This window comes from Lepidochelys kempii, chromosome 24, assembly GCF_965140285.1.
Source record: "Lepidochelys kempii isolate rLepKem1 chromosome 24, rLepKem1.hap1, whole genome shotgun sequence".
Lineage (NCBI taxonomy): Eukaryota > Metazoa > Chordata > Testudines > Cheloniidae > Lepidochelys > Lepidochelys kempii.
The window spans coordinates 810,063-821,690 of record NC_136403.1 but is presented as its reverse complement, the minus strand read 5'-3'; the positions used below and the strand labels follow the sequence as shown (position 1 = coordinate 821,690).

At 67.9% G+C, this 11,628-nt stretch overlaps 1 protein-coding gene across 2 annotated transcripts; it reads left to right on the top strand.

Annotated features, from left to right (window-relative positions):
• The first annotated feature begins 1,799 nt into the window (after positions 1 to 1,799).
• On the top strand, positions 1,800 to 9,640 carry EFNA4 (ephrin A4). Of its 2 annotated transcripts, XR_012156098.1 has the most exons (6): positions 1,800 to 1,944; positions 6,108 to 6,400; positions 7,362 to 7,430; positions 7,923 to 7,982; positions 8,249 to 8,616; positions 9,024 to 9,110. XR_012156098.1 is itself a non-coding variant. In XM_073322942.2 (5 exons), the coding sequence occupies exons 1-5, from the start codon at positions 1,832 to 1,834 to the stop codon at positions 9,125 to 9,127; spliced, it is 639 nt and encodes a 212-aa protein (XP_073179043.1). In that variant the 5' UTR covers positions 1,800 to 1,831; the 3' UTR covers positions 9,128 to 9,640. The 2 variants fall into 2 exon arrangements, 1 of the variants encoding a protein (XP_073179043.1); XM_073322942.2 differs by lacking the exon at positions 8,249 to 8,616 and having other exon boundaries at positions 9,024 to 9,640.
• Positions 9,641 to 11,628: the final 1,988 nt, after the last annotated feature.

The following is an 11,628-nucleotide window of genomic DNA, read 5'->3' as shown; positions in this document are numbered from 1 at the left end:
GCTCCTTGCCAAGCCCGGCTGGGGCTTTGGAAAACTGTCAGGAAAAGTGCCCAAGCTGCCTCTGAAGGGATCCTCGCCAAACGCAGCAGTTAGGACCGGCTACACCCTGAGCTCACCGAGCACCCCTTGCGCTTCTGCTCCCCCCAGCAGCCCAACCAGGAGCCATGTCCCCACTGATGTTAGGTGAGGCCCCCCAGGCAGGCCCCCCTTTGGGTGAGATCTAGAAATGATCTGCTTCCCAGAGATAAGGGGAAGGTTTGACCAGCCTGGGGTGGACACTGGCAGTTAGGATGCCTGGGCTCTAGTTCCAGCATGGGGAGGGGAGAGGGGTCTAGTGGGGTCCTTGATGCAGGCCCAGGTGTGTCTGGGGTCAGCGTAGGGAGGTGATTTTACCCCCCTATTGGGCACTGGGCCCTGCTGGAAGCCAGGGGCCAACAATCTAAGGGTGCTGATAAGCTGGCAAGGGGCAGAGCGGAGCCCCCAGCCTGATAAAAAGGGTTAGAAGAGGGACCCAATCCCGCCAGGCTCCAGGGGGCAACTGGGTTAGTTTATGAGAGTGAAGGCCTGGCCTGGGGGGATGAATGGGATCTCCGAGCACTCAGCAGCCCAACCAGAGCCCATGGCTGGAAGGGGGAGCCAGCCAAATTCAGACGAGACATAAGCTGCCAGTTTTTAATAGTGACTGTAACCACCGGGCCAGGCAGCGGGCCACAGGCTGGGGGATTTTCCGTCCCTGGCAACCTTTACAAAGCACAGGCGAGTCCTTGTTCCCAGGGTTCAAACAGGACCAAAGGTGGGGATGGGCCCTGGCCTGGGTGAACCCAGGGTTCCTACCTGGCCTTATCATTCATGCAGCGTTTCTCAAACTGGGGGGGGGCTGACCCCAAAGGGCGTCACAAGGCTGGTGGGGGGTTGGGAGAGCAGTGGTGGCTGGCCGAGCACCCAGCTTTTCTGAAGGCAGTGCCCCCGCCAGCAGCCGCGCAGAGTGAGGGGGGCCTGGGAAGGGGGGGTCGTCAGAGCCTGAAATATTTTCAGCAAAAAAAGTGTGAGCCCCCCCCACCCCGGTCTCGGGGTTTGACACAATGAAGCCGGGGGGGGGCGGGGCAGGGGCTCACAAGAGGGCCCTAGCGGTGCCCCTCACCCTGTAGGGTACATCCTCGCTCTGGGGTGACAGTGGGGGCTAATGGTTAGAGCAAGGCAAGGCCGGGGGGCAGTCAGGGGGCTGCTGCTGGGCCTAGGCTGAAGGGATCAGCCCTGGGGGGCAGGATGTGGGGGGACACAACGGGGGAGCAGGAGGGTGAAGCTGCTCAGCACCCCCGGAGCTGGGGTGGGGGAAGGGGCCGTTTTCCGCGGGGAAATGGGGACAGAACCGGCGGCCGGGAAAGCTTGGGCCCAAATATTTGGGGGTTTCCCGTTTCCATGGAAACCCCTTTGCTGGGCCCAGCCCCCCATGCAACGCTGCCGGGCTCGCTTCGGCTCGCAGTGTGAACGCCCCGGCCTGGAGGGGTTCGCCGTGGGGGGGTCCGAAAGCGCCGCGCCTCCCCCGGGTAGGCCCGACCCCCCCGTGCCCGGTGTTCGTGCAGCCCCCGCCCGGCTCCGCGCGAGCTGTTAACGGGGGGCGGCGGCGCTCGGCCCCCAAAGGGTTAAGCTGGGACTTGGGGAACTTTGTTCGGGGTGGCTGCGCTCCGGCCGCTGATTGGCCCGAAGTTGGAGCTGGGGGCGGGGCCTGCCCTGCCCCCCGCCCGGTCCCCCTCCGCCGGCCCGCCCGCCCGCCCGTCGGCCAGTCCCCCGCCCGGCAGCCCCGCGCTCGCCGCCCGACCCGGCCGGAGCGATGTGCCCGGCGCTGCTGCTGCGGCTCCTGCTGTGGGGGCCGCTGCTGTGGGGGCGGCTCCGGCCGGTGCGCGGCCTCCGGCACAGCGTCTACTGGAACTCGAGCAACCCCAGGTACGGCCCGGCTCGGCTCGGCCCGGCCCGGCCCGGAGCCGCCGCGCCCGGGGGCCGGCCAGGGAGCGGGGATGCTCGGGGCGCCTGCCCGGCTCTGCGCGCTGGGGACGGCTCCGTGGCTGGGGGTCCCCGGCGGCCCCGGCTCTGCGCTGCGCGCCTGGCGGCTCCTTTGTCTCGCTGCCGGCTGCGCCCCCTGCCCGGCCCCAGCCTGGCCTGCCGGCCCCGCAGCCCTGCGCGCTCTTGGGGGGCCCGGCTGCGCCCTGCAGCTCGCCCTGGGCTCGCAGCCCCGGGCTCCCCGGCCCCAGCAGCGACTGGCCGGGAACATGCCCGCGGGGGGCGCTGGGAGCGGGGCGAGGAGCCCGCAGCCAGCCCCGGCCCTAACCAGCTTGTGCAGGGAGCGGGCGTTGCGCTGGGCAGGTCCTGCCAGCCTCCCCTGTGCCAGGCCAGCGTTCCTGAGCGGCGCCACCCGGCCAGGGGCGAGTTGGGGCGAGTCTGGGGCGTGGGAACGGCCCAGTAGCACGGGCAGGGGGGCAGGGGGCTGCGGGCCTGGGACTACCTGAGGCAGGTGGAAAGTGCTGGCCCCAGAGATCGCAGCTGGCCCTGGGCGAGGGTGGCCCGGTGCTTCACAGCCTGCAGCCCACGTGGGCGTGGCAGGGCCCAGTGTGGCTCCTGGCTGTGCCCAGGGGATGTCCCCAGGACCCAGCCCCCCACTCAGGGCCCCCCCGTCTGCCCGATCTGTAGCCTTGAATTGGGAACTCTCCTGCCTGCCAGGGCGTGAGCCTGCGGCACCGAGCCCCAGGGCTGAGCTGGCAGGTGGGTTCTGGGGTGGAGTGTTGGGAAGCAGCTTTGGGGCCTGTCTCTGCTGTTTCTGTTCCCCTGGAGCGTGGCACTGGCTCCTGCCCCATCTCTGCGGGCAGCACGAGGGTGCCAGCCCCCTCCATCAGTCTAGGAGCAAAGACTCCGCTGTCTGGGCACTGCCTGAAGGCTCCTCTGTCTGCTGGATTCCGGGCTCCCTCAGCATGGGGCAGAACAGGCCATGCCCTGGGACACAAGGGGGGATTGCGATGGGGGAGCTTCAGAGCCCTCCCTCTACAACTCTTAATTGTGTTTGAGTCTTGACTAGACCAGGCTCTGCCCCATGGCTAGAGGGAGGGGGGCTGAGGGAAGGCTCTGCCCCATGGCGAGAGGGAGGGGGGCTGAAGGGACGGGCTGTCTAGTGCATGTGGATCCCTGACCTTTCCCTGCTACTCTAGGCAGGAGGGTCCTGGCTTGTCCCTGTGGTGCTGGGCACAGGCCGCGCCAGGCTGCCCTGGAAGGTCTTGCTCAGCTGCACTTGGGGGTGAGCCCATCTCCCCTGCTTGACCCAGCCCCTGCCAGCCCACTCCCAGGGCTCTGGCCTGTTGGGAGGCAGGGGGAGAGCTGGCTGCTGATGCTGCAGCATTGCGGGCAATTTGGGGCAAACCCCACCCAGAGCACCTGACTTCTGCCCTGGGATGCGCTTGGAGCCGCAGCGGTTCGGGGTCGGAGGGGGTGGGGGTGTGAGAGTTGTTCTCTCTAGGCTGGGGGCTCCTCTGCGGTGATAACACTGAGAGTCCTGCCCCACAGATCATGCCGTCCGAGTGCCTGATTCCCCTGCCCCGTGGAGGGCCAGGGGAGCTGTTAGCCCCTTATCCCTTGGCTTTGGGACACAGAGCACATGCGGGCCCCTTGCCTGTGCTGAGACCTGCTCCACCCCCAGGCCCTGTGGGCTTGGCCCCCTGGCAGGGATTGAGGTTGCTGATGCTCTGGGTGGGGGTGGGAGGGCTCAGGCTCGGCCTTTCCTGACACCCAGTGGTTACTGTGCCAGCCCGTCGCAAGGGAGCCGTGGCCTGCCCCCCTTTGCGTCTTTGTCCCGTGGCTTGGGGCCAGGTTCCCTGGTGGGAGCTGGCAGAGCAGGGTGGAGGTGGGGCCGGCTGATCCATTGGAATCCAGCGTCAGCCTTTGCCACGGCCGGTGCAGGGACTAGCTGGGCTGTGCTCACCAGGCGCTGCCCAGGGACCTGCCTCGGATAGCCCTGCTGCGGGGGCCGAGCTCCCTGGTGTCCTGCAGCAGAGAGGCTGGACTGTGGGCTGGGGGAGAGGCTCCCCAGGGTGCGCACCCCTAGTGCTGGCCATTCCCATTGGAGCCGCTCCCACGGGGCGTGGAGGTGGCCCGTGGGCCAGGGGGCACCTGGAACTCGGTCTGTGGCTGGGAGGCCAGGTCAGAACTAGTCGTAGTTTTCACTGCGCCCCCTAGGCAGCCCGTCCCCAGCCCTGTGCGTGCCCATGCCCAGGGAGTGATGTAGCAGGATGCCCATGGCAGCTGTCCTCCTTGGCTATGCCAGGCAGGTTCCCAACTGCCTAGCCCAGGAGAGGACCTGGGGCAGAGAGGAGGGGGGCAGCGGGGCTTGGCCTGCAGCCCTGTTTACATCCCAGGCTGTTGCCCAGTGAACACAGATGCCGCCAGCCCTGCCCTGCCCAGGGGAGGTGGATCGGCCAGGTGTCTGCTTTTAGCAGCCGGGGCTGGTGGGTGGGGCAGGGCAGTGTGAGCGCTTACCTACCCAGCCCTCGTTAAACGGGCATTGCTGTCCCAGCCCACTGCCTGCCAGGGCAGGGCACAGCCTGGCGCTCCCTGCCTCCTGGGCACACCTGCCAAGCTGCCCTCTCAGCCTGGCAGAGTAGGGGATTCAGCTGGACTGGGACTGCTCTCATCTGCCCTTGATGGGTCTGTCTCATGTTCCGGGTGGATTGACAGAGCGGGCACAGCTCAGACCCCTGCATCTCCTGGTCCCATTCCTGGGCCATAACTGCTAGACCTTGCTCCCTCCCATTGCCAGCGCTGCCCGGTCCAGCCTCAATCCTGCATGGCAGCCACTGGGAATCTGGATCCTATTGGAGCTGCCTCCGGGCCTGGCCATACACTGTGCGCACCAGACTTCGCACAGGGGCCCGTGCTGGCCCCAGCAGCCCGGTGTGTGAGCAGCGTCCCTTCCCCCCACTGGTCTGTCACCGCCGATCAGCGCAGCGGGACACTGAGGCCTGCGCCTGGGGCAGGGGCTTTGTGCGCTCTCAGCTCGCGGCCCGGCGTGGCTCTGAGCCGCGGCCCCGGCTCCCCAGCCGCCCTGCCGAGCACATTCAGTTCCAGCAGGCTGAGCCTAATCGGAGCTGATGCCTTTTTGTTTCACGAGGCCGGCTGCCCGGTAGCTGTTTCAACAACAGGCTGGAGCCGAGTGCTGCGTGGGAGCCAGTGGCTGACACATCTGGCTGGGGAGCCCCCTCCCCTCCAGGTGTTGGGGACTGTGCATGCCAGGGCCTGTCCTGACCACCGGGGGAGAGGGCCTGAGGCTGCTCCCCATGCACGACCCCCAAAGGTGACGTGCAGTGGGGTGAGCCGGGCGCCAGTCTAGGCTGCAAGCACAGTTGTGTCAGGCCCTTGACCCCATTGGCTCTGCCTGTCTGGCCTGTGCTCCCTGGGAGCTGGCACCCGCTGGGTCCACCCCTCCGGCTGAAGTGCCCAGGAGGGGTGAGCAGGAATCTCGTCTCCCTGTCCCAGTGCCCTCCCCCTGCAGGCAGTGCCAGGGTCACCAGCACGGGAAACGGGCACAAAGGAATCTGTAAACCCAACGCAAATCACCCCCAAGTTTCCCGGTTCCTTCCCTGGCGTTAGCTGGTGCCCTGTAACCCACCCTGGGGACACGCACGGACTCCAGGAGAAGCCGGGGCGGGGTGTGGGGGGTGCAGCTCTCAGGATGTGGGGCCCGGCTGGGACCGTTGGGTGTCACGGCCCACTCTGCCCCAGCTGCTGCTAAGCGTCTGGCTGCAGGAACTGCACCCCTCCGCCCAGGCAGCCGGCTCTGAGCCCACAGACAGCACGGGCACTTGTCAGCCCCTGGGCCAGACCTCCTTCTCCAGCTGCTGGGTACAGTGGGCAGATGGTGAGTGTGGCTGAACTCTGGGTGCTTTCCCCCACAGCCGCTCCGGCCAGGGTTTGATGGGTGCGGAGGGGCTACTGCTGTCCCCGACCTTCCCGGCCCCTCCTGGCACCATGGCTCCTCCCCCACCAGTTCCCTGCCCCCTTGCTGGCCCCCCTTAGCCCTCCTGGCACCATGTCTCTGTGCCCACTCACGGGCCCCTTCTCACTCCCAGGTTCTTGCATGAAGACTATGCTGTCCAGGTCTCCATCAATGACTACCTGGACATCTACTGCCCGCACTACGAGCGCCCAGTGCCCGTGGGCCGGGCTGAGACCTTCAGCCTGCACATGGTGGACTCCGAGGGCTACCAGGGCTGCTACGAGACACCTGGTGCCTTCAAGCGCTGGGAGTGCAACCGGCCCCACGCACCCTTCGGGCCTGTCCGCTTCTCTGAGAAGATCCAGCGCTTCACGCCCTTCTCGCTGGGCTTCGAGTTCCAGCCGGGGGAGACCTACTACTATATCTGTGAGTGTCCCCCGGCCCCCCGCGCCTGCTTGTGCCCCCAGGGGCCCCCCGTGCCCTGCCAAGCGGTGTTGGCTCCAGGCTGGGCTGTGGGTGTCCATGCGGCCGGGCGGCAGTGCCCTGGGAGGAGGCTCCTTCTCCGTTTCCCCAGCCTGCTGCAGTGTGCCAGGTGGGCAGGAGGGGGCGCCCCTTGCCCAGGTCTTGGCTCCTTCCTGGCAGCATGGGGGACCGTTTAGCTGGCTGCTGCCTGAATTGGGCCCTGGCTGGGCACCCCGCTCCAGCCAGCCAGTGCCCACTGCCCCCAAGAGCTCGCTGACCCGGGCTGCCAGGGGCTGGGCTCTGAGAGGGGTGGGGCGCAGTTCCCCGGGGTCTCTTCCCCCCACACCCCAGGCCAGGGGTGCCCGCCCTGGGGGGAGTGTTGGTCTGCTCGGGGTGGGCTGGGGGTCCGAGGCGGCTGGGCTGTCGGGGGCAGGGCTCCCCCAGGTTGTAGCCTCACGCCCCTCCCCTGCAGCGCTGGCCCTGGGGTGCGCTGAGATCCCCAGGGCCCGGGGGGGAGTGGCGGGCACTGCCCGGTGGGTGGGTGGGAAGGTGGGAGTAGCTGGGTGCGTTGGCGTCCCCCTAACGGGCTGGCCTGACGGTGACCCTGGCTGACCCTGCTTTCCCCCCGCCCCGAGGGAGGGGCTGGACTGATGGGTTTCCCAGCTGTGCGGGGGACGGGGGGCGCGACTCTCTTCTGCTGGGCCCAGGTGCTTCCTGCTGGGCTAAGACCCCCGCCTCGGAGCCGCCTGCCCCGCGCTTAGGAGTTGCTTGTAAATCCCCTCAGTGGCTCCTTGGGGGAGAGGGCCGAGCGTGCTGGGGGCTCCCGCAGGGGAGGGGAAGGGGGAGGGCCCTGGGTTCGGGGCAGGCCTGACTCCCAGCTGTGCCCATGTGGGCAGTGCCCTGACGTCCCTGTCTCTGCCCCCAGCTATCCCCAGCCCAGAGAGCGCCGGGCGGTGCCTGAGGCTACGAGTGGCCGTCTGCTGCAAGGCATCGAGTGAGTCCGTCTGGCCGGGCACTGGAGGGACTGGAGGGGGGAGCCGAGCGGGGCCCCCCCTTCCACGTGGCAGAAGCCTGCTAATGGGACCCAGACGTGGGGTGGGCACGAGCCCTGGGGAGGGGGAGGGGAGACAGCCCTGCCCTCCCGCTCTCAATCTAGACTCTTCCCAGAATCCCTTGCAGCGGGGGGAGGGCGGCTCTGTCTGGGGGACTCGAGGTGTCTGGCTGGTTTCATCCTGGGCATTAACCCTTTCCACCCTGAAGCCTCTGCTGCTGGCGCCGGGGGGAGGGCACCCCTGATTTGGAGGGAGATGCCATGGACACCCCTACACCTTGTGAGGGGGGGCAGCAGCACATTGGTACAGGGAGGCTGGCCCGGGTCTTGGGGGGCAGCAGAAGGGCAGTGCCGGGGATCCCGGGGCCGGGGGTGGGGGAAGCTTCCTGTTGGAGACAGAGTCACTGATGGATTCTGGTTTTGATTTGTTTCCAGCAACAAAGCCTGTGACAGAAGTTCCCAAATCTCAGCCCCGTGGGAGAGGGGGGTCAGAGGGTGAGTATGTGGGGGGCGGGGGTGCTACCTCCCCAGGGAGGTGGGGGGCATAGGCAGGAGGAGGGTTCAGGGAGTGAGTATGTAGCGGGGGGGTGCTACATGCCTTGGGCGCAGGAGAATAGGCAGGAGGGGGTACAGGGGGTGAGTATATAGTGGGGGGATGCTACATGCCTTGGGGGGGCATGGGCAGGAGGGGGGAGTGGGGGAGCTCACCATGACCAGCTCCCCCCAGCTCCCTGGGCCTTTTGCTCTTGTTCTCTCTGCAGACACCGAGCCGCCAGGTCACAGCACCGCGCGGGCCACGCTCCGGCCCCACGGCCCCTGCCTCAGCCTCGCCCTCCTCCCGCTCCCCCTCCTGTGGCTCTGACCTGCCCTGCACTCCTCGGGGCGAGGGGGGGGGGAGGGGGTTGTCTCCTTGCTGCAGAGTTGGGGATTTTTGGACTTTGTCCCCACAAAGACCTCCAAGCGGCCATGCATTGTGGGGCGGGCGCCTTCGCCCCAGCTCGTACCCCCGGCTCCGCTGCTCCTGCCAGTCCCCAGAGCGCCCAGGCCGAGGTGCTGGAGCCCAGGATGTGCTGGACCCAGAGATGCCCCGTGCTGGCATTCGGCTGGAGGAGGAGAGGCTGGCTGGGCGGTAAGAGGGGGTGCCCTGGTGGAGGGCAGGTACCAGGGATGTTAGCAAGGCCAGGGTGGCTGGGACTGGCCGGGAAGCCTCCAGGCTGGGAGCTGGGGCACAGGGAGGAGCTGGGGGCTCACAGTGGGAGGTTGGGGGGGCCCTGGTGCTGGTAGGCTGTGGGGGTAAAGGGAGCTCTGGATAGAAGTGCCCCCCCGTCTGCTCCATCTTCGGGAGAGGTGATTTGCCATGGGGGCGGATCCCAGGCAGGCTCCCCCTTGGTGTTGATTTCTGGGCCCCGGTTCCTAGCTCAGCGCTCAGGTCCCTGGGCACCATGCCCGCCCCTCCTGCTCTAGCCTGCAAGGGGGCAGGCCTGATGCTGACTTCCCAGCCCGGCGTGCTCCCTGACGGGCTCTCTCCCTCCCCAGGGCCCTTCTCCGTCACCGACGCACCCGCTGCTGCCGGTCAGATGCCCGCCTCCATCCTGGCCTCATTGGTGCCTCCTGGTGGTCAGGGCTCCTTGCCCCTGTGAAATGGGCCTTTGCTTATGGACGACTCCCAGAGACTCCAGCAGGAGGGACCCTGCCGGGGGGTCTGTGGCCGGGGGGACCTCCTCCCCACCTGGCACATTCCCAAAGGCCCCATGGGGAGTCGGAGGATCCTGTTGGTTCTGGCCCTGCAGAGTTCGGCCCTGGACAGCACCCGGGATTGACCCCCCCCTTTCACTGGCAGGGCTGGACTGTCTCCCCGGAGCCCCGGCCCATCTTGGCCCCTGGTGCTGGGCGCCAGCCCGGTAAAGCCCCTCGCTCTGGCGAGGCTGATCTGTCTTCCGTGAAGACGCCCCCTGGGCCGTGTACAGTTTCTATTTTTGTATCTGTGTTTAGCGACTGAGCCAACGAATAAAGCATTTGCAAGATGCCGGCGGCTCCGCTGGCCCCTCTGGGACTGGGCAAGAGCAGACGCACCCGCTGCCCGCCAGCCCCTGAGGCTGCAGCTGGGCGATGCCCAGGCCACATGCCCTGTGCTGCTCCCCTCGCCCTAGGGGCAGCTCTCAGAGGAGCGGCTGAGCCCCGGCCTTGCTGCTGGTCCATACCGTGCCCAGCTGTGCCCCCACCTTGGCCCCTGCTCTCCCCCCAGGCCCTGCCCCATGGGGCTGGCTCTGGGTGATGCTGCCCCAATCTCTGGCTCAGCTGGCTGGGCAATGGGTCCCTGGGAGAGGCCTGTGGGTCTGGAGTGAGAGGTAGGGGGAGCCCCGTGTGGGATCGTGGGGGGCCCGCCCTGGCCTTGGCGGAGCTTCTCCTGGCCACGAGGGGCCATGCAGGGGGCTCCCCCTCTGCCTGTTGCCTCAGCGCAGCAGCTGGGCTGGGGGGCCCAGCATCACTGGGGGACCCCTGGGAAAGGGAGGGTGTGTTGTGCTCCCCCCACCCCCCTGCTCTCCGGGTCTTAGGGAGCCTGTAGCAGGCCCGCGTGTGGGAATTGGGGGGGCGTGTGTTCAGATGGAGGGGGCGCTGGCAGGCGAGGGGCGCATGGTGGGTTGGCTCATCGTCCCCTTTCCTGCTGGGGGTTTAATTGCTGAGAGTGGGATCGAGCCGGGGGCTAAGCTGTAATTACAGCTCATCCGCCTTCGGGGAGCCGGGGCCCTGCTCGTGGCCACGCATGCCCAGCAGGGGGCGACCCGTCGAGCGGTGGGGCCCTCCAGCAGGGGGCGCTGCTCTGCGGGCCAGGTGGGGGCTAGCGGGAGCTGTGTGCGGAGGCCGGGGCCACCTGCCCTGATTGATGGCGCCTGCAGCACGGCCAGGCTGGGTTTCCGCGGAGACGGGGGGGGGAGCAGGGAATCGATAACCGGTCAGCGCGGCGGAGCCAGTGTGGGCACTGCCGGGCACATCCCCCCGGCTCTCCTGGGGATGGTCTTGTGGGGGGGCCTGGGGGCACCAGGAGACGGCTCCCTAGGGCAGGGGCTGCTGTCTGGGCTGCGTAGGGGAGACTAATCCAGCAGTCAGGGGTTAACTGGTTTTGCTCAGAGACTAATCCAGCAGTCAGGGGTGGCTGGGCTCTGTGGGGTGGGAACGGGCAGGGGGTGCCCCACTCAGTCACCGCTCTCCTGCCTGGTACCAATTCTCTGCCCCAGGGAGCTGCTCTCTGGGGCCCCCGAGGGCCTGCAGGGAGCCCGGCAGGTGGGGTGCCCTGTCCCTTGGCCCAGGGCTGTTGCTGCAGGCAAGGGTAACTCTCCCCGGAGCCAGCGGCTGCTCGCTGCCCCCGGCAGGGCTCAGGCTGGTGCCCGGCCAGCGATCGATGGGGAACGTTGCGCTGATTAGCCAAGTGAGCTGGCTGCAGCGCCGGGAGATGTTAACAGCGAGACACAGCCAGAGAGACACCCCGGGGAGGATCCGAGGGGGGGAGGGGCAGGCCTGCAGGGCGCCGGGGGGGCAGCGTGGGGGTGAAGGGTGAGCGGAGAGTTGGGGCCTCACTGTGCTGTGCTCAGCCCGGGGCACCGAGACGCGAGTGGGCTGCAGCCCGAGACCAGGGCTGGGGTGTCCTTCTCTCCCCCCACCCCGGCTGGCACGCAGCCCCCCCATCTCCTCTCGTGCCCCCAAAGCCTCTTGGTAAAAGAATAAACTGGGCCGTGAGTTCCTGAGAGCAGAGGGCGGCCCCCCACCCCAGGCAGTAAGTGCTCTTCCCCACCCCCTGCGGAGCAGCAGGTGCATGGGGCCCAGCTGGTGGCTGGCATGTGGGGCGGGCACCTCGCTGCCAGGGAGATGTTAATTTCCAGGCTGTCGTTGCTGCGTGTCGCTGGCAACGCGACAACAAGGAGGCGGCAGTCGCATCCGTGCTCAGATCAACAACTGTGAGTGACTCCTGCAATGCAGAGCTCCCCTGCCCCTGGCGCTGCCAGCTCCCCCTCACCAGTGTCCCGCCGGGGCCCCTGGCGCTGCCAGCTCCCCCTCACCAGTGTCCCGCCGGGGCCCCTGGCGCTGCCAGCTCCCCCTCACCAGTGTCCCGCCGGGGCCCTTGGCGCTGCCAGCTCCCCCGCAC